Raw genomic sequence first — 23955 nt, forward strand, 5'->3', positions numbered from 1 at the left:
TGATCAAGATGTTGGAGTTTCAAGGCACCAGAGTAGACGTATAATGATAGAGAAAGCTGGATTCATAGTGCATTTGGTAAATTGAATAATAGATAAGTACTCATACACGAGCTAGAATGTTTGTTACTTATATTTTTGTAGATGTAACCACAAACATGTATGATAGGAGCGGTTCCATTTGGAGTAGAGTAGAACGGCATGAAGTAATTAATTCTGTGAACTAAAGAAGCAAATTCTTAACTTCGTAAATCATGAAATGTTGGTCTAAAAAGTGACCTTACTTTTTTCCCCTATAGGCTGATGATAACCTTCATTTCAGAAAAAGGATACATTAAAAGGGCAAGAACTGGATGTATGAGATGCTAAACTGATCGGAGAGGTTTTTAACCTTTGTTTAGACAACATTACAAACACAACCTTTGTTTATCCTTTCAGTGACAAATCAAATGTGCTCATATTTAGAATACATAATTACTTGTAGGGCTAGGATTACCCGGACAAACCTTTAACATTTGACATCACTAACGGCTAAAACATCTTTTGGTTTACAAAATGCAGTCCTGGAATGTGGAATATTGCCCAAACATAAACACATTATTTTTTTTCCAGAGTCCATCATAGACGGCTGAAATGCAAGGCCTGAGGATTTGAATGCTACAGCTAGCATCTTGTTGACTTATTTGTAATGGAATACCATATGTCCATGGAAAGTATATATGAGGCACTGGGCTATATGGCCATGCACAGCATATATAATTATTTAACTTGAGAAGTTAACAATTAATATTTAGTCTTAGAATTTAGCAATCAGGTACCTTCTTGTAGTCCACGAGACATCTAAGTATAGGCTAACAAACATGTAGATGGCCATGGATTTCAGCAACAAGAATGGACATTATTAAATGGGTTAGTGGTAAAGCAGGCAGACCTAAAGATTTTGTTTTGACAATTTTGCACATCTATAATTGTGATTTACACTTTTGTTGGAGAACCCAGACATGACCTGCAGCAAAAATGTACCTTCACATTCACAATTTGCCTGGAATTTTTAGATGCTTCGAGACTTTGATCTGAACAGCAACATCTAGATGATGAAGAGGCATCAGACATCAGCAACGCAGCAACAATCTTCCAATTGACCAAAATCAAAGGGAGCAAGGGGTAAATGGTACAAAACCTAATCATCACAAAATATCTAGAAACGACACATGTAAATCTCTATAATGAGATATGGTACGAAATGAAATTTCCATACCTGCGTGGATTGGCAGATAACAAGCCTGCATTTAGAGACGAGATTGATGTATCTTCATGTGCTTTACTGCCCAGTTCGTACAGAAACAGAAACTATCAATTCACACAGGCTCTAGGCACAATGTTATCCAGAAGCAATACTGAATTATGGAACTTAAATTTATCATGGAGGTATTGTAGACAGGAAAATGATGTCACAGAAATGCAAAAAAGCAGCAGCTCTAGATGACCAAGCGATTACCTAGGTACTTGTCCAGATCCTATTTTTTCTTCCTTTTCATAGGAGGCCAGCGTCACTGTGGCAGAAGATTCATTATTGTGTCACCCTTGTAAGTTGTAAGCTATCACTTTGACCTGTATGTTCATGTAGATGATATAAAATGTAGCAGGTGTAGGGAAACTGAACACGTAGTTCTAAGTTGCAAGATAGTATCAGTAAACTAAAGCTAACAACAAAACAGGACAATATGAATGTCTTTTGCTGTAACTGTGAGCACACTCGAGCTAAGCAGCAGTTGATCTCTGAGGAAAACTAAAAAGAACACCAATTAATTAGCCCTGATGAATTATACGAAAACTAACTGAATGGAACCGGCTAAAAAAACAAGGCGCTTAGTAATCCAGTGCAGATCTTGTAGAGAAAATTAAGCAGGCAACTACATGTCCATTGAATCGAGGTAAAGACAATGCAATAAGAAAATGCAGACACGTTCCAGAAAAAATAAAATACACTCACGGCGAGCAACAAATCACTATGTTTGGTAGACAAAAAAAGCTATTGTTATGCCATGTGAATCTGTAGGCAATGCTTTTTCCTCAGTTTATCTTTTTTAGCAAAGATGAAATCACAATCTTAGCATGTAGAGAATGACTGCTCCTTGTTTACCTCTCATCGCTTGATAGCCAGTTTTGAGAGCTGCAGCCATTTCCCCTGTGCATGAGGCTCTTATCGGTCCATCTTCATGACCATTCTGGATTAAGTCTGAGAGCTGGACAGATAAGAGAGAGCACGCGGCATTGTCTGTAGAACAAAGTTTCAATTAGACCAATCAATTCAGGTTCAAGATAGCATAGTAACGAACGGATATTTCAAATTCATAGGAATCTGTCTATAACATATAGTTCAGACTATGAACTCAAGCATAGGAAATACAAAAGAGCCATTAGAGTGCACAGAAATATATGGTATGTGTTATGTGTTTACGGTATTTTTTAAAGTTGGATAAAGAGCAATCAATGTTGTGTGCCTACAAATATTTTTGTACCTGAAAAATTTAGATCTATGACAACATTGTTTAGCTTCAAAAGACCACCATAATATACATGTCGAATAATGAACATAGAATCTAGAGTATGAAACTAAAAGGGGAAGAAAAGCATTACGTGAAGGATAGGGATAAAGAGATTACGACCAACATTATTTTCTATGCTTGGAAATTCCAATTGCAGTACTGTATCTTGCATTGAGAACAAACAACAACAACAAAATGGTACTGATCAGCATGGGCAATGTGTACTAACCTCCAAAACTAAAGGTAAACGTAGTACAAAGGGCACAATATATACTAACCTCTAAATTGTACTGACCAGCAGAGGTAGTGTAGCTTAAGCGTAAATGTGTTAGTTGATATACCAAAAGGACAAGACCGAAACATACAAGGAAGAAAAGAAAGAGGATAGATCTGTAGCAAACCGAAACAGAGGGACCCATTGTAGCCACCCAACTATGAATCTGTGCTGAGTAAATACATCATTGGCAATGGGGTGCGCTCAGCAATATAACAACCATCAAATTATGTGGATCAAAGACATCACTGACAATGGAATTATGCTCAGTAACAAACGCACAAAATGTGGCAACCAATAAAAACGAGACAACACATGCAAAAGAGAGCTGCTGAGCCATAATGACATCGTCATCACAAAACTGATGAAAATAGCAAGAATCATGGAAGAATGAAATAATTATTCATCATTGCACAATTCCATTGTCTCAGTTAAAAAAATTCAGCATTGCACAATCCCAAAACCTCAGTAGATAACATGAAGAACGAAACAACTAATCATCATTGTCCAACGAAGGATATCAGTTACACACATGATCCGCAGATTTTAAAACAACAGAACGGCAGGAGCCAACGGGCTCCTAGGAGAAGGGGGCCAAGATTCTCACAGTGCGAAGAGAGAGCTAAGGGAGGGGGGGGGGGGACAAGGGGAGAGAGTGCACCTCCACCATGCGCAACAGGCCAGATGCGTTGGTGTGGGGCTCCTGCAGCGATAAAGGCCGGTGAGCCAGATCCACACACGTACCTGGCCCCGACAATGGTAAGGAGAGCAAGCACAGGAGAAAAAGGTCTTTCCCAAGCGCACACAAGAGTGGAGAGCTCACTCACCCCACAACAAAGAGGAAGGAAGGGAAGCCTCATAATCTGCTCATGCAATGCAATTTGCAGGCAACACGTCCAAGTGCAGACCATAAAGTAAATTACCTATCAGGTGGTGAAGGAAAATACAGATGTAGGCAAGTATAAGACGACCAATGGCACCTGATGGCAAACCGGCTGTAACTAACCTGCTCAAATAGAGGTACCTGCAAATGGAGACTTATTTTCAAACAGCAGTGGTAGAAAAAGCTAGGTACACTACATACTGATAATTTCTCTTGAAGCTCGGGTAAAAATTAGCAGACATGTAAAGCTGGCCCGACAAGGTCAAGGCGTAAAAAATGTGAATACAAATGTTTTCCTTAAATCAAGCTTTGGAAGTCTATGAGTAACAAGCTGGCACAGCGAAACAACTAAAATTAGGACTACACACATAGGCGTTTATGCAGCAATATCAGCTGAACACACACGGCAGCTGATGTAGAGCTGTTATTCTAAAAATGATGAAATCCCTTAATAGTAGCACGGAAAAGGCGTGGGATCTAATTTCCTCGCTATGAGGACTTGGGAGTGATGCCATGATGCCTCTGCTGAGATAACTTAGACATTACCAATTTCGAAGCATGCTAAATTCGGCCTCAAACATAAAATTTGAACAAGCTGGTAACAATAGTGACTACCTGCTTGGCCTGAAACAAATATGGTCCACCCAAAATAAAATACACTCAAGACAACCACCAAGTCGGATGAAGCAAATAGCTATGTGAGAACTAAGAGCTGTTCTAGATTTAAGCAGTAGCTAAGTAGACATTAACGGTACGTACAACAAGAAACACCAGGAAACCTGCAGCCAAATTTGTAGCGAAAAGATGAGGACAAGCAGCTAGGGTTTCCTGTAGCACAGGCGGACAGTTCGTGTGCATATAGATTGCCGTCCATAGCGAAGGGGAGCGAGCCTCCGCGAACGCTGGGAGAGGGAGATCCGGCAGGAAGAGGTAAGGAAAGAGGGGGGGGGACCAAACCGAGGAGGGGACGATGCGACGAACGCTGGGAGGCGGCCATGACCAGGGCCGTGGGCGCGGTTGCGGCGCACACCGGCGGTGCCGCCGCCCAGGCCGTGCGCACGTGGAGTTGTCCGCGCAGGGGTCGGGCCGGTGCGTCACCACGTCGAGAGAGAGAGAGAGTGGTAGAGAGGGAGAAGGATAGGGAGAGGGAGGGGAGGCGCGGGCGGGGGAGGGGACAGGGTGCGGGCGGCGGAGGTGGCGCGCCGCGAGAGGAGCGTGAGGGGAGGCGGGGCGTAGAGGGAGGCTTTTTTTTCGCGAAGGGAGGCATCAATTTTTTTGGGATGAATGAGGCGACGTGGCTCGCTACTGGGCATCGAATGAAGAGATCGGACGGCCGACGCTTTGAGGGCGACGTGGATGGGCTAGCAGGCAGCCAAAGTCCGCGGGTTTGATAATAAGAGATTTTGCAGGCCTTGCCAGTTCTCCACGACGGACGACGCAGATTCGTTCCCCAACGGCTACCACGGCCACGCACCACAAAGTACCAAATCCAAACGGCAGGCGCGTCGGTGCACGGCGCCCACGTGGGCCCGCGCCATCCGCGCCGCTCTGGGCCTGGGGCCCGCCCGGACTCAACGGTCGGATCTCTCGTCCCTATCATGCGCCGCTCCCTCCGGTTTCAGACAGCAGTTGGTTCTCATCAAAGCTCGCAACTACTTCCTCCCCTCCCCTTCCGGCCGCCTCTCCTCCTCCCCCGCCTAGGCTTCCGGTTCCGCCCCCGTCCGAGCACTACCCAAGCGGCGGCAGCCCTCCCTTCTCGTCGCCCCCGAGACTTCCCTACCGCCGCACGTCTCGGTTGCTCGTTCGGCCGCTCCCCCGCCGGCCCGCCCATCGCCTGAGGTAAGCGCCTGCAGTACCGCACTTCTACTTTTCCAGTCGATCGTTGCCCTCGTAGTGCGTGGGCATCGTCCCGGTGCCGCCGGAGGGCGTGGTCCGGGGGTGAGGTCTTGCGAGGCGCGGACCGCGGAGCGAGGGAGAGCGGCCTCCTCCTCCGACCGGGGCCGAGTTGGTGACCGGTCGATTTCTCAAGCTAGGGGTAGAGCGGATGTCCAGCGGGTTTCAGATCCACCCGCACGGTGTTTCGCTACTGTAAACGAGCGTCGATTGTGTTTGGTCGATCGATTGGCCTCGCATTTCCCCCAAACCTAATTTCTGGGCAGAAACATTTCTGAATTCTTAGGTAGTCCCATGTTCTAGCACACTGCAGAGCCTAGATGGCCAAGCAGGGGCTTGTGTGGCTCAGGCTGGTGCATGTGCCCACTTGCGCTTGTGGATGTAAGGAGGGAGGGGAACACTTCGCTTTTCAGTGCCCATAGTAGTGTCTCATCTTGTTGTGGTCATGATATTATTCACAAAGTTGGCTTGTGGAAGTGGTTCATTACTAGATTAACATAGTTGTGGTAGCATGGGACTAGGAATGTACTGTATCTAGAGCCAAATTTCCAATTACATTACATCTTCTTGCCAAAATGGTTCGTTGGTGCAATTTATTGAAGATGCGGATATGTGCCAGTAATAGCTAGTTGCAGGCGTTACTGAATGCGCCTTTTCATTTCTTAGAAGCATGGGGGCATAAGAGCCAACTCCAAGGGAGTTACCCAGAAACCATGATTTTGAGGCTCTAAAAGAAATTGGTTTCCCAAACAACAACCCTCTCACAACAAATGCACATTCATTCCATTCTCCATCTTTTAAAAGTGCCACGTAACTATTTTGTACCAATTTCCCCCCTGCCTATCAGATCGCAACTGTTTCGCACCAGCGCATATCGTGCGTCCTTCCTGCCTTCACCCAGACAGGAAGAAAAAAAAAACATCAGCTGCCGTGGCCACCAGTTACCCGCCATGTAGAATACTGTTTTATTCATTTCATAACTATTGTTGTCATATTTGAAAACAATTCCTATGTGCTTTCTCACATTTCATTATTTAGTTTCACAATAATATTTTGAGAGCTCCATTATTTGAAGAGTGTGACTGCTCTCTGCACATGCACAATCAGTAGTTTCCTTCATTTAGTGTTGGCATGATTTTAAGCTCTCTTTCAGGCTACAAAACTATCCACATCTAGCTCACAACTAGTACTACTTCTACTACAGCTCAGGTGGCAACACATTGGTGCCAACATATCTCTCCACACAAATAAAACTGAAAAGATGAGCAGAGCTGTTGCTGCTCTGAAAACTGGCATTTCAGAAGTACTACATGAAGCAAGCAATGGTGTAGATTCCACACAAATTTCATTAAATCCAAACTAATAGGATCAGTAGTTCCTGACGGCTGAAAAGCAGTACAACAAAGATCATTGTCTTTCTGATGGCACTCAGGAAGTACAACAAATACAGATTATTAAATTTTAAAAGCTAGAATCGCCCAAGAAATAGCTACAGGGAGTCCTTTTACGTCTTCTTTTTGAGTTGCTCTAAGGAGGGGACAATGGTTGCTAAGTTTGCAGAATTTTCCTCTTTGACCCTTGGATGTTTAGGTATTAACTTATGGTGGTCAACACTTAACACCATGCAGATGATAAATTGGGCTTGTGTAGATGAATAAAGTTTTAATTACATAGGTATTGTGCTTACCTCAGTTAAGTGTTGTACCTGAAATGCTGATACACAATGGTTTCTGTAGGTTCCTACGGTGCCACGGAGTTGCAACTGCACAAAGGCCTTTTGTGGTCACAAAGGGTGCTATTGTGTTACAACAACAGTTCTAGTTGAAGTAATAAGACAGTTTTGAAAGTGTCTGCTGTCATTGCTTCCATGGTGAGCATCGCAAATTCTCATTTTTTTAGGATTTTCTGTGCTGTGAAAGAGAATCATTACAACTCAGCAGTACTGTATCCCATGATTCTAATGGCATGTCTGTGACACTGAAGGCAACCAATGAGAACCTCCCACCAAATGTTATCAGGCAATTGGCTAAAGAACTGAAGAATCTTGATGAGTTACCTCCAGAAGGGATTAATGTAATTGTCAATGATGATGACTTCACTACTATTTTTGCTGATATTGAAGGCCCTGGTAATATTCTCTCAAGATGCTTTGGTTTACTGTGCAAATATTTTTTGGCCTTCATCTATTGAATTTGCATGATCGATCATGCTATGTACCTACTTTGCAGACACTGGTGTCTTTTACTCTTTTTCCATTCCATGACTTTCCTCTTTCTCAAGCATGATTTTTCCATTCCATGACTTTCCTTTCTCACTACTTTTTAATAGTACGTCTTAAAATTTTAATCTGGACATCGTGCAGCTGGAACTCCATATGAGTATGGGGTGTTCAGGATGAAGCTATTATTGTCTCACGATTTCCCTCAATCTCCCCCAAAAGGTAGTTATCCTCTGAGATTTCCAAAGTTCTTCCTTTGTCGAAGTGAAGCCTTTAGTCGAAAATCTGTTCACTCTTTGATCTTACTTTGATTTGCAGGATTCTTCTTGACAAAAATTTTCCATCCAAACATAGCTACTAGTGGTGAGATATGTGTAAACACACTGAAGAAGGATTGGAATCCTGGCCTTGGATTAAGACATGTTCTTCTGGTAATATTGGCGTTCAACACACATAAACCAGTCCATTATTTTATTCGCAGCACTACAAAATTTCTTTGTAAACAATTACTATGCTTTGTGTTTCAGTTGTTGTCCAACATGGTCGAAACATACTGAGTTGCTTGTTGGCATGCCTTGTAGGTAGTGAGATGCCTTCTGATCGAACCATTTCCTGAATCTGCACTTAATGAACAAGCTGGGAAGATGTTACTTGAAAATTATGAGGAATATGCACGGCATGCAAGGTTAGCCCTTGAACTTTGATGGGATAAGTCTCTGTGTTGGTTGGTCTTTGTGGGGCTGCAGCATATGGTCCTTGTGGTTGCATGGTGGTCTTGCTGTCCATCAATGACAGCATCTTTGACTGGCTAGGACAACATCTTAGCATTTAGGACAACATCCTTGACTGGCTAGGACAGCATCTGTTTTAAGATATCATGTTAGCATCTAGCATCTTGGCATGCTGGCTAGCAGCCTATAAATATGTATTCCCACGCATGACATTTGTGTGAGAAATAAACCAGAAAATTGTCCTAACTTCTAGTGTCATATTCTCTCGATGAGAGTAAGAATTCTGCTACTATCAAGAGTAAGAATTCAGCGACTAACAACTGGTATCAAAGCCGTACTATCCTGTAGCCTGAGCATCTCCTCCTCATCTCCTTTTCTAGCCTCGCAACAGCGCCAGCTAGGAGCAGCAGCAGTTTCGGCCGTTCTGGCTCATTCCTCTCCCTCTGTGCAGCTCGTCTGAAGCAGTCCTCTCCCCACGCAGCAGCCCCCCGATAGCGCGTCATGTCCGCAGGACAGTCTCAGCGCTCGGTCGCCTCAAGCACGCGGCGTCGGCAGGAGGCCGAACTTGCCGCGGCAGAGGAACGCGAGCGAGCGGCGGCAGAGACCGCTACGGCGCCGGCAAGGGCGTCGAAGCTGGCAGCAGCCAGAGCGGAGGCGGAAGCGGTGGCAGCGGCGGAGGTTGAGGTTATGCGCGGCAGCATCAGCAGCTCCATTTCTGCTGACGACAGCGTCGACGCGGACCTCGAGCTGCTGGGGAGGGAGGCAGCGCGAGCACCGGCGACAAAGTTAGTCGCGCACGCCCACGAGCGCGGCGGCAGCCCAGACATGCGCGGACGTGCCGCCGCCGCACGACGGTGGCGCTCCTGGAGGAGGCGCGCACGGCGGTGGCGCTCCTGGAGGAGGCGCGCACGGCAACGGTGGCGGACGGGTCGATGGAGAGCGCGGCCTTCACAGGCAGCGTGGCTCTCTCTCCCCGGATCGGTACCGTAGTTACCACGGGCTTCAGGCTGTTGTCAGGGACGTCGGCCCCGGCGGTGGGTGGCCTACCCTCACTAAGACCAACTACGTCGAGTGGGCTGCGGTGATGAGGGTAAAGCTCCAGGTGCGGCACATGTGGGAGGCAATCCGGTACGTCGACTACGACTAGGATCGACGGGCGCTGGATGCCCTCATTGCTGTAGTCCCGTCCGAGATGCAGTTCTCACTTACCAAGCGAACTGTCAAGAAGGCTTGGGACGCCATCGCTGCGGCACGCATCGGCAGCGACCGCGCCCGCAAGTCCACACTGTAGGCACTTCGCAAGGAGTGGGAGAACCTGTCCTTCTTGCCAGGTGAGGATGTTGATGACTTTGCTCTCCGTCTCAACACTCTGTTGCAGAAGATGGTGCAGTTCGGCGATGACACCTACGGCGAGGAGAGAGCTGTCGAAAAACTCTTCCGCTGCGTCCCCGAGAAGTACAAGCAGATGGCTCGCTCGATCGAGTCTCTGCTGGATCTCTCCACGATGTCGATCGAGGAGGCGATAGGTCGCCTCAAGGTCGTCAACAGCGATGAGCCACAGTCTCTCTCGGGGCCCATCACCACTGGCGGGAAGCTCCTTCTCACTCGGGAGCAGTGGGTTGCCTACCAAGGTAACCAGAAGAAGGGGGAGCCTTCTTCGAAGAAGGGGGAGCCTTCTTCCACGATAGGCGGCCGCAAGCGTGGCAAGCCACGCAAGGCGCGTAGAGACGCCCAGGCCGGGGCGCGAGGACGTGTCGAGGGTGATGCCTAGGGCGGCGCCACTGGCAAGCACAAGCCGGCATGAGACGACACCTGCCACAACTGCGGCCAGCTTGGCCATTGGGCCAAGGACTGTCGACAGTCACGACACGGCCAGGCCCATGTCGCACAGACGGAGGAGCCGTCTCTGTTCATGGCAAATGCAAGCATCGAGTTACCTCCAATGGCACCGGCCGCAGCGGCTCTACTCCACCCTGATGAGCCAAAAACACACGCCTTCCTCGGCGACGGCTCCGGCAACGACAAGACTGACGGGTGGTGCCTCGACATCGGCGCCATCCATCACATGACCGGTCGACGGGAGTTCTTCATCGAGCTTGACTCTAGCGTCCGAGGCTCAAGGGCATCGGCTCCGTCACCTTCACCGCCATGTCTGGTGAGCACAGGCTGCTCACCGGAGTCTACTATATCCCCGTGTTGAGGAACTCTATCATCGGCTTGGGACAACTGGATGAAAACGGTTTGCGCGTGGTGGTTGAGGATGGAGTCATGAGGATTTGGGATCGCCGTCGTCGCCTTCTTGCCAAGGTAACCAGAAGCGCAAATCGACTCTACGTCCTTAACGTGCAGGTGGCACAACCCCTCTGTCTCGCTGCTCGTCGGGATGACAAGGCGTGGTAGTGGCACGAGCGCTTCGGGCACCTTCACTTCGAGGCCCTGAAGTGGCTCAGTGCCACGGAGATGGTGCGAGGCCTGTCGTGCCTCGGCCATGTGGAGCAGCTCTGCGACGTTTGCGTGTTGACGAAGCAGAGGCGACTTCCCTTTCCCCAGCGGGCGAGCTTTCGAGCCAAGGAGAGGCTCGAGCTTGTGCATGGGGGCTTGTGTGGCCTGGTGACACCGGCCACACCGGGAGGACAACGCTACTTCCTGTTGCTTGTCGACGACCTCTCCTGCTACATGTGGGTGATGGTCCTCGGTAGCAAGGGAGAGGCTGCGGACGCCATCAGGCGCGCGTAGGTTGCTACGGAGGCGGAGTGCGGCCGCAAGCTGCGCGTGCTGCGCACCGACAATGGCGGTGAATTCACGACGGCTGAATTCACGTCATACTGCGCTGATAAGGGCATTCAGCGCCACTACTACTCGCCGTACAGCCCGCAGCAGAACGGTGTTGTCGAGTGGCGCAACCAGACGGTTATGGAGATGGCTCGGGCCCTTCTCAAGCAGAGGGGGGTGCCGGCTGTCTTCTGGGGAGAGGCGGTGGTGTTGGTCATCTACATCCTCAACCGCTCGCCTACCAAGGCGCTCGACGGCAGGACGTCGTACGAGGCTTGGCATGGGTGTAAGCCGGCGGTCTCCCACTTGCGGGGCTTCAGCTGCCTCGCGTTCGCCAAGGAGCTTGGCTACATCAGCAAGCTCGACGACGGGAGCACTCCGGTAGTGTTTATCGGCTACGCGGAGGGCTCAATGGTCTACCGCATCCTCGATCCAAAGACAGCGTGTGCGCATGGCGTGCGATGTTGTGTTCAATGAAGGGCGAGGATGGGCGTGGGACAAGGCGGTGGACGACGGCTCGGCTTCGACGCACGATGACTTCAGTGTCGAGTACGTTCACTTCGAGGGAGCTGGAGGAGTAGGCAGCTCTTCTTCGACGGGCGTGTCTACCCTAGTCCCCGAGCCTCCATCGACCCCGGCGCCTGCTACTCCGACAGCACCACGCTCTGTAGTCAGGACCTTGGCTGCGATGAGTTCTTCGCTGGCTCCACCACAGTCGGCACCGCCACGCACTCTAGCATCGACACGCACCTCTCCGAGCACGTCTACACAACACCAGCTCGTGTCGAGCATAGTCCGGTTGAGCTCGCTACTTCGCTCTCTCACGACGAGGAGCGCATTGACGCGTACCACGACGGCGAGCCGCTGCGGTACCGTACGATGGAGAACCTTCTCGGCGACCAGCCGGTGCCGGGACTGGTGCCTCATGACCTGGAGACGCAGTTGCACCTTGCGTGTGACGATGGCAGGCCTAGGTCGTTTGCTGAGGCCGAGAGACATGCGGCATGGCGCGCCACGATGCAGTTGGAGATGGATGCGATTGAGAAGAACCGCACCTGGGAGCTTGCTGACCTTCCTTGTGGCCACCGCGCGATCACCCTTAAGTGGGTGTACAAGCTAAAGAGGCATGAAGCCAGCACCATCGTCAAGCACAAGGCTCGCTTGGTGGTATGAGGTTTCGTGCAGGAGGGGGTCGACTTCGACGATGCCTTTGCTCCCGTGGCATGGATGGAGTCCGTGCGACTCCTCCTTGCGCTAGCTGCCTAGAAGGCTGGCGTGTTCATCACATGGACGTCAAGTCGGTGTTCCTTAACGGCGACTTGAAGGAGGAGGTCTACGTGCACCAGCCATCGGGATTTGCGATCCCCGGCAGGGAGGGCAAGGTGCTCCGCCTGCGCAAAGCCCTCTATGGCTTGCGGCAGGCACCGAGGGCGTGGAATGCCAGGTTGGATTCCACGCTAAAGGGGAGTGACCTAGGGCCTCTCTATTTCTACCTGGGAATCGAGGTGCAGTAGGATGACTCCGGGATCACACTTCGACAGACCGCCTACGCCAAGCGCGTTGTTGAGCTAGCTGGGCTCATCAACTTCAACCCAGCTCTCACTCCGATGGAGAGGCTGAAGCTGAGCCACGACAGCATGACGAAGGTGGACGCTACACTGTACCGGTGTCTTGTGGGGAGCCTTCGCTACCTCGTCCACACTCGGTCGGACTTGGCATTCTCCGTCGGCTACGTTAGTCGGTTCATGCAGCGACCGACGACGGAGCACCAGTAGGCTGTGAAGAGGATCATCCGCTATGTTGCGGGGACTTTCGACCACGGCCTCTACTACCCTAGGTGCCCTAAGGCGGCACAATTCGTCGGGTACAGCGACAACGACCACGTCGGCGACAGCGACACCAGCAAGAGCACGAGCGGGATCCTCTTTCTCCTCGGCAAGTGTCTCGTTAGCTGGCAGTCGGTCAAGCAGCAGGTGGTGGCCCTGTCCAGCTGTGAGGTCGAGTACATAGCGGCCTCCATCGCTTCGATTCAGGCGCTCTGGGAGGATCAAGTTCCTTGTGCTCTGCTCCAGGATCGGGATGGTTCAACTATCCCACAAGACGACGCACAAGACTCTAGGGGAGAATAATGGGATAAGTCTCTGCATTGGCTGGTCTTTGTGGGGCTGTAGCATCTGGTCCTTGTGGCTGCATGGTGGTCTTGCTGTCCATCAAGGACAGCATTCTTGACTGGCTTGGACAACATCTTAGCATCTAGGACAGCATCTTAGCATCTAGGACAACATCTGTTTTAGGACAACATGTTAGCATCAAGCATCTTCGCATATGCTTGGCTGGCTAGCAGTCTATAAATATGTATCACAAAACCCTCAGGTTGGCATGCCATTTGTGTGAGAAATAAACCAGAAAATTGTCCCAACTCCAAGTGTCATTCTCTCTTGATGAGAGAAAATTCTACTACTACCAAGAGTAAGAATTCAGCGACTAACAATATTTTTTCTCCCCCTAAGTCTTGTGCGTCGTCTTGTGGGAAAGTTGAACCATCCCGGTCCTGGAGCAGAGCTTAAGGAACTTGATCCTCTCAAGAGGCTTGGTAAGCAGATCTGTAAGCTGGTCCTTGGTGTTGATGTAGCTTGCCTTATGCTTCATTCCTTCAAACAGCCTCGGATGAAGTGGTACCTCACCCGGATGTGCTTACTCCGTTCATGAAAAACAGGTTCTTTGCCAAGGCTAGAGCGGACTTGCTGTCCATCCTGAGCTCTACCGCTCTAGTATCTCTGCCGAGGAGATCACCAAGCAGTCGAGCGAGCCAAAGCGCCTGAGTTGAAGCGATGGAGGCCGCTATGTACTCGGCCTCATAGCTGGACAGGGCCACCACCTGCTGCTTGACCGACTGCCAGCTAACGAGGCACTTACCGAGGAGGAAGAGGATCTCGCTCGTGCTCTTGCTGGTGTCGATGTCGCCGGCATGGTCGCTGTCGCTGTACCCGACGAAGTGTGTCGCCCCAGGGCACCTAGGGTAGTAGAGGTCGTGGTCTAGAGTCCCCGCGACGTAGCGAATGATCCTCTTCACAGCCTGCTGGGGCTCCGTCGTCGGTCGCTGCATGAACCGACTAACGTAGCCAACGGAGAATGCCAAGTCCGGCCATGTGTGGGCGAGGTAGCGAAGGCTCCCCACAAGACGCCGGTACTATGTAGCGTCCACCTCCTTCGTCGTGCTGTCGTGGCTCAGCTTCAGCCTCTCCTCCATTGGAGTGAGAGCTGGGTTGCAATCGGTGAGCCCAGCTAGCTCAACGACGCGCTTGGCGTAGGCGGTCTATCGAAGCGTAATTCTGGAGTCATCCTGGTGCACCTCGATTCTCAGGTAGAAGTAGAGAGGCCACAGGTCACTCATCTGGAAGGTGGCCTTCATCTCTTCCTTGAAAGCTGGCACCTCCGCATCCTTGGTGCCGGTGATCACCAAGTCGTCGACGTAGACACCCACCAGCAAAGCATTTCCTCCACTGCCCCGTCGGTAGATGGCCGCCTCGTGCGGGGTTTGCTCGAAGCCCATCCCCTTTAGCGAGGAATCCAACCTGGCATTCCACGCCCTCGGTGCGTGCCGCAAGCCATAGAGGGCTTTGCGCAGGCGGAGCACCTTGCCCTCCTTGTCGGGGATCGCAAATCCCGGTGGCTGGTGCACGTAGACCTCCTTCAAGTTGCCGTTAAGGAACGCCGACTTACGTCCATGTGATGAACACGCCAGCCCTTCTAGGCATCTAGCACAAGGAGGAGTCGCACGGACTCCATCCGTGCCACGGGAGCAAAGGCGTCGTCGATGTTGACCCTCTCCTGCTGCACAAAACCTTGTGCCACCAAGCGAGCCTTGTGCCAATGGCGTCGGCTTCATCCCTCTGCAGCTTGTACACCCACTTAAGGGTGATGGCACGGTGGCCACGAGGAAGGTCAGCAAGCTTCCAGGTGCGGTTCTTCTCAATCGCATCCATCTCCAATGGCATCGCGGCGCGCCATGCCGCGTGTCTCTCGGCCTCAGGAAACGACCGAGGCTCGCTGTCGTCACACGCAAGGTGCAACTACGCCTCCAGGTCGTGAGGCACTAGTCCCAGCACCGGCTGGTCGCTGAGAAGGTTCTCCATCGTATGGTACCGCAATGGCTCGCCGTCGTGGTATGCGTCGATGCACTCCTCGTCGTGAGAGAGCGGAGTAGCGAGCTCAACCGAGCTGTGCTCGACATGAGCTGGTGTTGGAGTAGACGTGCATAGAGAGGTGCCTGTCGATGCTGGAGTGCGTGGCGGTGCCGGCTGTGGTGGAGCCGACGAAGAACTCATCGCAGCCGAGGTCCTAGCTGGAGAGCGTGGTGCTGTCGGAGTAGCAGGCGCCGGGGTCGGTGGAGGCTCGGGGACTGGGGTAGACGCGCTCGTCAAAGAAGAGCTGCCTACTCCCCTAGCTCCCTCAAAGTGAACGTACTCGACAGTGAAGTCGTCGTACGTCGGAGCCGAGCCGTCGTCCACCGTCTTGTCCCACGCCCATCCTTGCCCTTCGTTGAACACAACGTCGGGCGTCGTGCGCACACGCTGTGTCTTTGGGTCGAGGATGGGTAGGCCTTCGAGCCCTCCGCGTAGCAGATGAACATTCCCGGAGTGCTCCTGTCGTCGAGCTTGCTGATGTGGCCAAGCTCCTTGGCGAAAGCGAGGCAGCCGAAGATCCGCAAGTGGGAGACCGCCGGCTTGCGCCCATGCCATGCCTCGTACGATGTCCTGCCGTCGAGCGCCTTGGTAGGCAAGCGGTTGAGGATGTAGATGGCCGACACCACCGCCTCTTCCTAGAAGACAGCTGACATCCCCCTCTGCTTGAGAAGGGCCCGAGCCATCCCCACAATTGTCTGGTTGCTGCGGGCTGTACGGCGCGGAGTCTGAATGCCCTTATCAGCGCAGTACGACGCGAATTCAGCCGTCGTGAATTCGCCGTCGTTGTCGGTGTGCAGCACGCGTAGCTTGCGGCCGCACTCTGCCTCCGCAGTAGCCTATGCGCGTCTGATGGCGTCTGCAACCTCTCCCTTGCTGCCGAGGACCATCACCCACATGTAGCGGGAGAGGTCGTCGACGAGCAGCAGGAAGTAGCGTCGTCCTCCCGGTGTGGCCGGTGTTACCGGGCCACACAAGTCCCCGTGCACAAGCTCGAGGGGAGTCGCCTCTGCTTCGTCAACACGCAAACGTCGTAGAGCTGCTCCACATGGTCGAGGCACGGTAGGCCTCGCACCATCTCCGTGGCACTGAGCCGCTTTAGGGCCTCGAAGTGAAGGTGCCCGAAGCGCTCGTGCCATTGCCACGCCTCGTCATCCCGACGAGCAGCGAGATAGAGGGGTTGTGCCACCTACACATTAAGGACGTACAGTCGATTTGCGCTTCTGGTTACCTTGGCAAGAAGGCGACGACGGTGATCCCAAATCCTCATGACTCCATCCTCAACCACCACGCGCGAACCGTTCTCATCCAGCTGTCCCAAGATGATGATAGAGTTCCTCAACGCAGGGATATAGTAGACTCCGGTGAGCAGCCTGTGCTCACCAGACACGGCGGTGAAGGTGACGGAGCTGATGCCCTTGTTCGCCACGCCGGAGGCATCCCCAAACTTGACGGAGCCTCGGACGCTAGAGTCAAGCTCGGTAAAGAACTCCCGTCGACCTTTCATGTGATGGGTGGCGCCGGTGTCGAGGCACCACCCGTCAGTCTTGTCGTTGTCGGAGTTGTCGCCGAGGAGGGCGTGTGCTTTTGTTTCGTCAAGGTGGAGGAGAGCCGCTGCGGCCGGTGCCGCTGGAGGTAGCTCGATGCTTGCATGTGCCATGAACAGAGACGGCTCCTCCTCCGCCTGTGCGACATGGGCCTGGTTGCGTCGTGGCTGTCGACAGTCCTTGGCCCAATGGCCAAGCTAGCCGTAGTTGCGGAAGGTGTCGTCTCGTGTCGACTTGTGCTTGCCGACGGCGCCGCCCTGGGCGCCTCCGCGGGCATCACCCTCGGCACGTCCTCGCGCCTCGGCCTAGGCATCTCTGCGTGCCTTGTGCGGCTTGCCACGCTTGCGGCCGCCTATCGCGGAAGAAGGCTCCTCCTTCCGGTTACCTTAGCAGGCAGTCCACTGCTCCCGAGTGAGGAGCTTCCCGCCAGTGGTGATGGGCCCCGAGAGAGACTATGGCTCATCGTTGTCGACGACCTTGAGGCGACCTATCACCTCCTCGATCGACATCGTGGAGAGATCCAGCAGAGACTCGATCGAGCGAGCCATCTGCTTGTACTTCTCGAGGACGCAGCGGAAGACCTTTTCGACAGCTCTCTCCTCGTCGTAGGTGTCATCGCCGAACTGCACCATCTTCTGCAACAGAGTGTTGAGACGGAGAGCAAAGTCATCAACATCCTCACCTGGCTTGAAGGCCAGGTTCACCCACTTCTTGCGAAGTGCCTGCAGTGTGGACTTGCGGGCGCGGTCGCTGCCGATGCGTGTCGCAGCGTTGCCGTCCGCTTGTTGGTAAGTGAGAACTGCATCTCGGACGGGACTGCAGCGATGAGGGCATCCAGCGCCTGTCGATCCTGGTCGTAGTCGACGTCGCCGTACCGGACTACCTCCCATATGTGCCATATGTGCCGCACCTGGAGATTTACCCTCATAACCGTAGCCCACTCGACGTAGCTGGTCTTAGTGAGGGTAGGCCACCCACTGCCAGGGTCGACGTCCGTGACAACAGCCTGGAGCCCGTGGTAACCACGGTACCGATCCAGGGAGAGATAGCCACGCTGCCTATGAACGACGCTCTCCATCGACTCGTCCGCCACCGTTGCCGTGCGCGCCTGCTACAGGAGAGCCGACGGCGCGTCCGCGCATGTCTGGGCTGCAGCCGCGCTTGTGGGCGTGCGCGGCTGCCCACTACGCCACCCGCGCTCGTGCTGCCTCCCTCCCCAGCCGCTCGAGGTCCGCGTTGGTGCTGTCGTCAGCAGAAATGGAGCTGTTGATGCTGCCGCACAGAACCTCGACCTCCGCTGTCGCCGCACGAGCTGCATCCGTCGCTTCCGTCTCCACTCCGGCTGCTGCCAGCTCCGCCGCTGCCAGCTTCGACACCCTTGCCGTCGCCGCTCGCTCGCGTTCCTCTGTCGCGGCAAGTTCGGCCTCCTGTTGACGCCGCGTGTTCGAGGCGACCGAGCGCTGAGACTGTTCTGCGGACATGACGCGCTACCGGGGGACTGCTGCATGGGGAGAGGGCTGCCTCAGCGTCTGCGCAGAGGGAGGAGTGAGCAGGAACGGCCGGAACTGCTGCTGCTCCACAGCTGAGGCTGTTGCGAGGCTTGGAAAGGAGATGCTCAGGCTACAGGATAGTATGGCTCTGATACCAGTTGTTAGTCGTTGAATTCTTACTCTTGGTAGTAGTAGAATTCTTCCTCTCATCGAGAGAGGATGACACTAGGAGTTGTGGCAATTTTCTAGTTTATTTCTCACACAAATGTCATGCCAACCTGAGGAGTTGGGGATACATATTTACAGGCTGCTAGCTAGAAAAGCATATGTCAAGATGTTAGATGCTAACATGTTGTCCTAAAACAGATGCTGTCCTAGATGCTAAGATATTATCTTAGCCAGTCAAGGATGCTGTCTTAGATGCTAAGATGCTGTTCTACCCCGTCAAGGATGCTGTCTTTGATGGGCAGCAAGACCACCATGCAGCCAAAAGGACCATATGCTGCAGCCCCATAAAAACCAGCCAACATAGAGACAAGTCTTGTGCGTCGTCTTGTGGGAAAGTTGAACCATCCCGGTCCTAGAGCAGAGCTCAAGGAACTTGATCCTCCCAAGAGGCTTGGTAAGCAGGTCCGCAAGCTGGTCCTTGGTGTTGATGTAGCTTGCCTTGATGCTCCCTTCCTCCAAATAGCCTCGGATGAATTGGTACATTATCCGGATGTGGTTACTCCGTTCATGGAAAACGAGGTTCTTTGCCAGGGCAAGAGCGGACTTGCTGTCCATCCTGAGCTCCACCGCTCTAGTGTCTCTGCCGATGAGATCACCAAGCAGTCGAGCGAGCCAAAGCGCCTGAGTCGAAGCGGTGGAGGCCGCTATGTACTCGGCCTCGCAGCTGGATAGGGCCACCACCTGCTGCTTGACCGATTGCCAGCTAACGAGGCACTTGCCGAGGATGAAGAGGATCATGCTCTTGCTGGTGTCGATGTCGCTGGCGTGGTCGCTGTCGCTGTACCCGACGAAGTGTGCCGCCCTAGGGCACCTAGGGTAGTAGAGGCCGTGGTCGAGGGTCCCCGCAACGTAGCGAATGATTCTCTTCACAGCCTGCTGGTGCTCCGTCGTCGGTCGCTGCATGAACCGACTAACGTAGCTGACGGAGAATGTTAAGTCCGGTCGTGTGTGGGCGAGGTAGCGAAGGCTCCCCACAAGACGCCGGTACTGCGTAGCGTCCACCTCCTCCGTCGTGCTATGTGGCTTAGCTTCAGCCTCTCCTCTATCGGAGTGAGAGCTGGGTTGCAGTCGGTGAGCCCAGCTAGCTCAACGACGCGCTTGGCGTAGGCGGTCTGTCGAAGCATGATCTCAGAGTCATCCTGGTGCACCTCGATTCCTAGGTAGAAGTAGAGAGGCTTCAGGTCACTCATCTGGAAGGTGGCATTCATCTCTTCCTTGAATGTCGTCACCTTCGCATCCTTGGTGCCGGTGATCACCAAGTCGTCGACGTAGACACCCACCAGTAGAGCATTTTCTCCACTACCCCGTCGGTAGATGGCCGTCTCGTGCGGGCTTTGCTCGAAGCCCATCCCCTTTAGCATGGAATTCAACCTGGCATTCCACGCCCTCGGTGCCTGCCGCAAGCCATAGAGGGCTTTGCGCTGGCGGAGCACCTTGTGCTCTCCTTGCCGGGGATCGCAAATCCCGACGACTGGTGCACGTAGACCTCCTCCTTCAAGTCGCCGTTAACACGCCAGCCCTTCTGGGCAGCTAGCGCAAGGAGTCGCACGGACTCCATTCGTGCCACGGGAGCAAAGGCGTCGTCGATGTCGACCCCCTCCTGCTGCACGAAACCTTGTGCCACCAAGCGAGCCTTGTGCTTGACGATGGCGCCGGCTTCATCCCTCTTCAGCTTGGACACCCAGTTACGGCGGTGGCCACGAGGAAGGTCAGCAATCTCCTAGGTGCCGTTCTTCTCAATCGCATGCATCTCCAACTACATCGCGGCGCGTCATGTCGCGTGTCTCTCGGTCTCAGCAAACGACCTAGGCCCGCCGTCTTCTACAACAGATTGTTGAGACGGAGAGCAAAGTCATCAACATCCTCACCTGGCTTGAAGGCCAGGTTCTCCCACTCTTTGCGAAGTGCCTACAGTGTGGACTTGCGGACGCGGTCACTGTCGATGCGTGCCGCAGCGATGGCATCCCAAGCCTCCTTGGCAGTCCGCTTGTTGGTAAGTGAGAACTGTATCTCGGACGGGACTACAACGATGAGAGCATCCAGCGTCCGTCGATCCTGGTCGTAGTCGACGTCGCCGTATCGGACTGCCTCCCACATGTGCCGCACCTGGAGCTTTACCCTCATCGCCGTAGCCCACTCGACGTAGTTGGTCTTGGTGAGGGTAGGCCACCCACCGCTGGGGCCAACGTCCCTGACAATAGCCTGGAGCCCGTGGTAACCACGGTATCGATCCGGAGAGAGAGCCACGCTGCCTGTGAAGACCGCGTTCTCCATTGACCCATCCGCCATCGTTGCCGTGCGCGCCTCCTCCAGGAGCGCCACCGCCGTGCGCGCCTCCTACAGGAGCGCCGTCGGCGCGTCCGCGCATGTCTGGGCTGCCGCCGCGCTCGTGGGCATGCGCGGCTGCCCACTGCACTGCCCGCGCTCGCGCTCGCGCTGCCTCCCTCCCCAGCAGCTCAAGGTCCGCGTCGGCGCTATCGTCATCAGAAATGGAGCTGCTGATGCTGCCGCGCAGAACCTCGACCTCCGTTGTCGCCGCACGCGCTGCATCTGCCGCTTCCGTCTCTGCTCTGGCTGCTGCCAGCTCCGCCGCTGCCAGCTTCGATGCCCTTGTCGTCGTCGCTCGCTCGCGTTCCTCTGCCACGGCAAGTTCGGCCTCCTGCCGACGCCGCGTGCTAGAGGCGACCGAGCACTGAGACTGTCCTGCGAACATGACGCGCTACTGGGGGGTTGCTGCGTGGGGAGAGGGCTGCTTCAGCGTCTGCGCAGAGGGAGAGGAGTGAGCAGGAACGTCCAGAACTGCTGCTGCTCCCAGCTGGGGCTGTTGCGAGGCTAGGAAAGGAGATGAGCAGGAGATGCTCAGGCTACAGGGTAGTACGGCTCTGATACCAGTTGTTGGTCGCTGAATTCTTACTTTTGGTAGTAGCAGAATTCTTACTCATCGAGAGAGGATGACACTAGGAGTTGGGGCAATTTTCTGGTTTATTTCTCGCACAAATGTCATGCCAACCTGAGGGGTTGGGGATTTATAGGCTGCTAGCTAGCCAAGCATATGCTAAGATGCTAGATGCTAACATGTTGTCCTAAAACAGATGCTGTCCTAGATGCTAAGATGCTATCCTAGCCAGTCAAGGATGTTGTCTTAAATGCTAAGATGCTGTCCTAGCCAGTAAAGGATGTTGTCCTAGATGCTAAGATACTGTCCTAACCAGTCAAGGATAATGTCCTTGATGGGCAGCAAGACCACCATGTAGCTAAAAGGACCATATGCTGTAGCCCCAAAAGACCAGCCAACACAGAGACTTATCTCATCATTCTCCCCCTAAGTCTTGTGTGTCGTCTTGTGGGAAAGTTAAACCATCCCGGTCCTGGAGCAGAGTTTAAGGAACTTGATCCTCCCAAGAGGCTTGGTAAGCAGGTCCACAAGCTGGTCCTTAGTGTTGATGTAGCTGGTCTTGATGCTCCCTTCCTCCAAACAGCCTCGGATGAAGTGGTACATCATCCGGATGTGCTTACTCCGTTCATGAAAAACATGGTTCTTTGTCAGGGCCAGAGCGGATTTGCTGTCCATCCTGAGCTCCATCGCTCTAGTGTCTCTGCTGAGGAGATCACAAAGCAGTCGAGCGAGCCAGAGCGCCTGAGTCGAAGCGGTTGTCGGTGTTCCGGACCGGGGGGTCCTCGACCGACTAGTGAATTTGTTCTGCGTGCTCCTGATTCCGGATGGTGATGCAAAGAGACACAAGGTTTATACTGGTTCGGGCAATCGGCGCCCTACGTCCAGTCTGAGAGATCGAACTTGTATTCCTTGCACCGGGGTGCTCGTAGTAGGGGGTTACAAGCTAAGGGAGAGAGGGAACTAGTCCCAGGTCTCGGTAGGGTGTCGTGTGGGCCGTCTGAGACGTTGCTCTCAAGCGGTTGGAATGTGCGCGTGTGTGTGTTCTCCCCCTCTAAGTGGCCCAAGTCCTCTCCTTTTATAGTTGAAGGGAGGACAAGGGCAGTACATGTATTACTATGCGGCGTCGTGCCGACAGGGGCGGCATGTCCGAGCCATGTGGCCTGTTCCTGTGGCGGCGTGGTCGTCGGAGTGGTCCTTCCTTGGAGTACTGGGGCGGCGTGGTCGTCCCATCAGATCCTGTGCGTCGTGGGAGCCCCCGGAATGCCTCGGAGTGGACGTGGCGGCGAACATAGCCACTGTGGACGGACTATGCACGAGGCCGAAACTCGGTCGGTGCCGAGGCTGGTACTGCGGTGGGGGTCTCGGCGGGCTCGGACCCCAATATCGCCGAGGCCCTGGCGTACAGTGCCGAGGCCCTAGCGTACAGTGCCAAGGCCTTGAGCGGTCGGCTGATCGTGGACACAGTGGTAGGGCACAGTGGCCAGTAACCGCCGTCATATCCTGTCCCAGGCGCAGATCGTGGTCACAGTGTTAGGACACATTGGCCGGTAATCCCCGCCGTGTCCTGTCCTGGCCGGTATGGTGGTGATGCGACTTCAGGTCGCGTCGGTCATTCTGTGACGTTGAGCCGCTGTTCGGCTGAGATCGCGGGGGTGGTTGAAAGTATTAATGTGACGTGATGCGCTGTCGGGAGGGTCGGCCGAGGCGGGGGGCGATGGACCGCGGACGAGCCGGCCTCGAGCGACACGGAGAATGAGGCCTCGCGCGAGACGGAGACCAGGCTCCTTTCCGAGGCCTCGCGCGAGAGGCCTCGCGCGAGACGGAGAATGCGCCTCCTGCCGAGGCCTTTCGTGGAGAGCCTCGGGCGGGGCGGAGACGATGTTCCCTGCCGAGACCTTCCCTGGGGGGGGGCCTCGCGCGAAGCGGAGTTGGTGCCAGGATGCCGAGACCCCCTGCTTGAGGCTTGAGGCGAGGAGGGGGAGGACCTAGTGGGCTCAGTCGCGACGGGGAAGGGCCCACGACTTACCTCTTTGCTTTTATTATCATCAGATGGGACTTGGGCAACTCATTTGATGTTTTGCTTGGGGTACCCCATTCTAAGGTACCCGACAGTAGCCCCCGAGCCCCCGGGGGAGTGGAGTTACTCCTCCAGGGGCTTTCTTCATCTCCGCGTCTGAACGAATAGTTCTTATTGCATTTGCCGAGCCCCCAAGCGCAAGTTCGGGTTGCGGGGGTCTCGGTGAGGTTGCGGGAAGAAGCCCTCTAGCCTCCGCACGGAGCGAGAGGTTCGTCA

At 53.6% G+C, this 23955-nt stretch overlaps 1 protein-coding gene, 1 long non-coding RNA gene and 1 pseudogene across 4 annotated transcripts in view; 1 reads left to right on the forward strand and 2 right to left on the reverse strand.

The window, feature by feature from the left end:
• Positions 1 to 942: 942 nt before the first annotated feature.
• LOC136527244 (uncharacterized) lies at positions 943 to 1510 on the reverse strand. Of its 2 annotated transcripts, none has more exons than XR_010776730.1 (3): positions 1496 to 1510; positions 1256 to 1321; positions 943 to 1128 (listed from the first exon to the last, which is right to left on the reverse strand). It is a non-coding gene; the product is annotated as an uncharacterized lncRNA (long non-coding RNA). The 2 variants fall into 2 exon arrangements; XR_010776731.1 differs by having other exon boundaries at positions 943 to 1084; positions 1496 to 1509.
• Positions 1511 to 5212: 3702 nt separating this feature from the next.
• The window catches only part of LOC136529093 (ubiquitin-conjugating enzyme E2 22-like), a 42934-nt gene continuing 24191 nt past the window's right edge, over positions 5213 to 23955 (forward strand). Inside the window, exons 1-6 of one of the 2 annotated variants that reach the window (XM_066522154.1) lie at positions 5213 to 5542; positions 7333 to 7466; positions 7580 to 7724; positions 7959 to 8036; positions 8133 to 8245; positions 8396 to 8499. In XM_066522154.1, coding sequence (XP_066378251.1) covers positions 7464 to 7466; positions 7580 to 7724; positions 7959 to 8036; positions 8133 to 8245; positions 8396 to 8499 — 443 coding nt within the window. In that variant the 5' untranslated portion in view covers positions 5213 to 5542; positions 7333 to 7463. Of the gene's footprint in view, positions 5543 to 7332; positions 7467 to 7561; positions 7725 to 7958; positions 8037 to 8132; positions 8246 to 8395; positions 8500 to 23955 lie in introns of those variants that run through there. The other variant, XM_066522153.1, reaches the window with a different exon arrangement.
• Positions 9246 to 10607, reverse strand: LOC136528640 (uncharacterized; annotated as a pseudogene).

Source organism: Miscanthus floridulus, chromosome 19 (genome assembly GCF_019320115.1).
Source record: "Miscanthus floridulus cultivar M001 chromosome 19, ASM1932011v1, whole genome shotgun sequence".
NCBI classification, from domain to species: Eukaryota; Viridiplantae; Streptophyta; class Magnoliopsida; order Poales; family Poaceae; genus Miscanthus; species Miscanthus floridulus.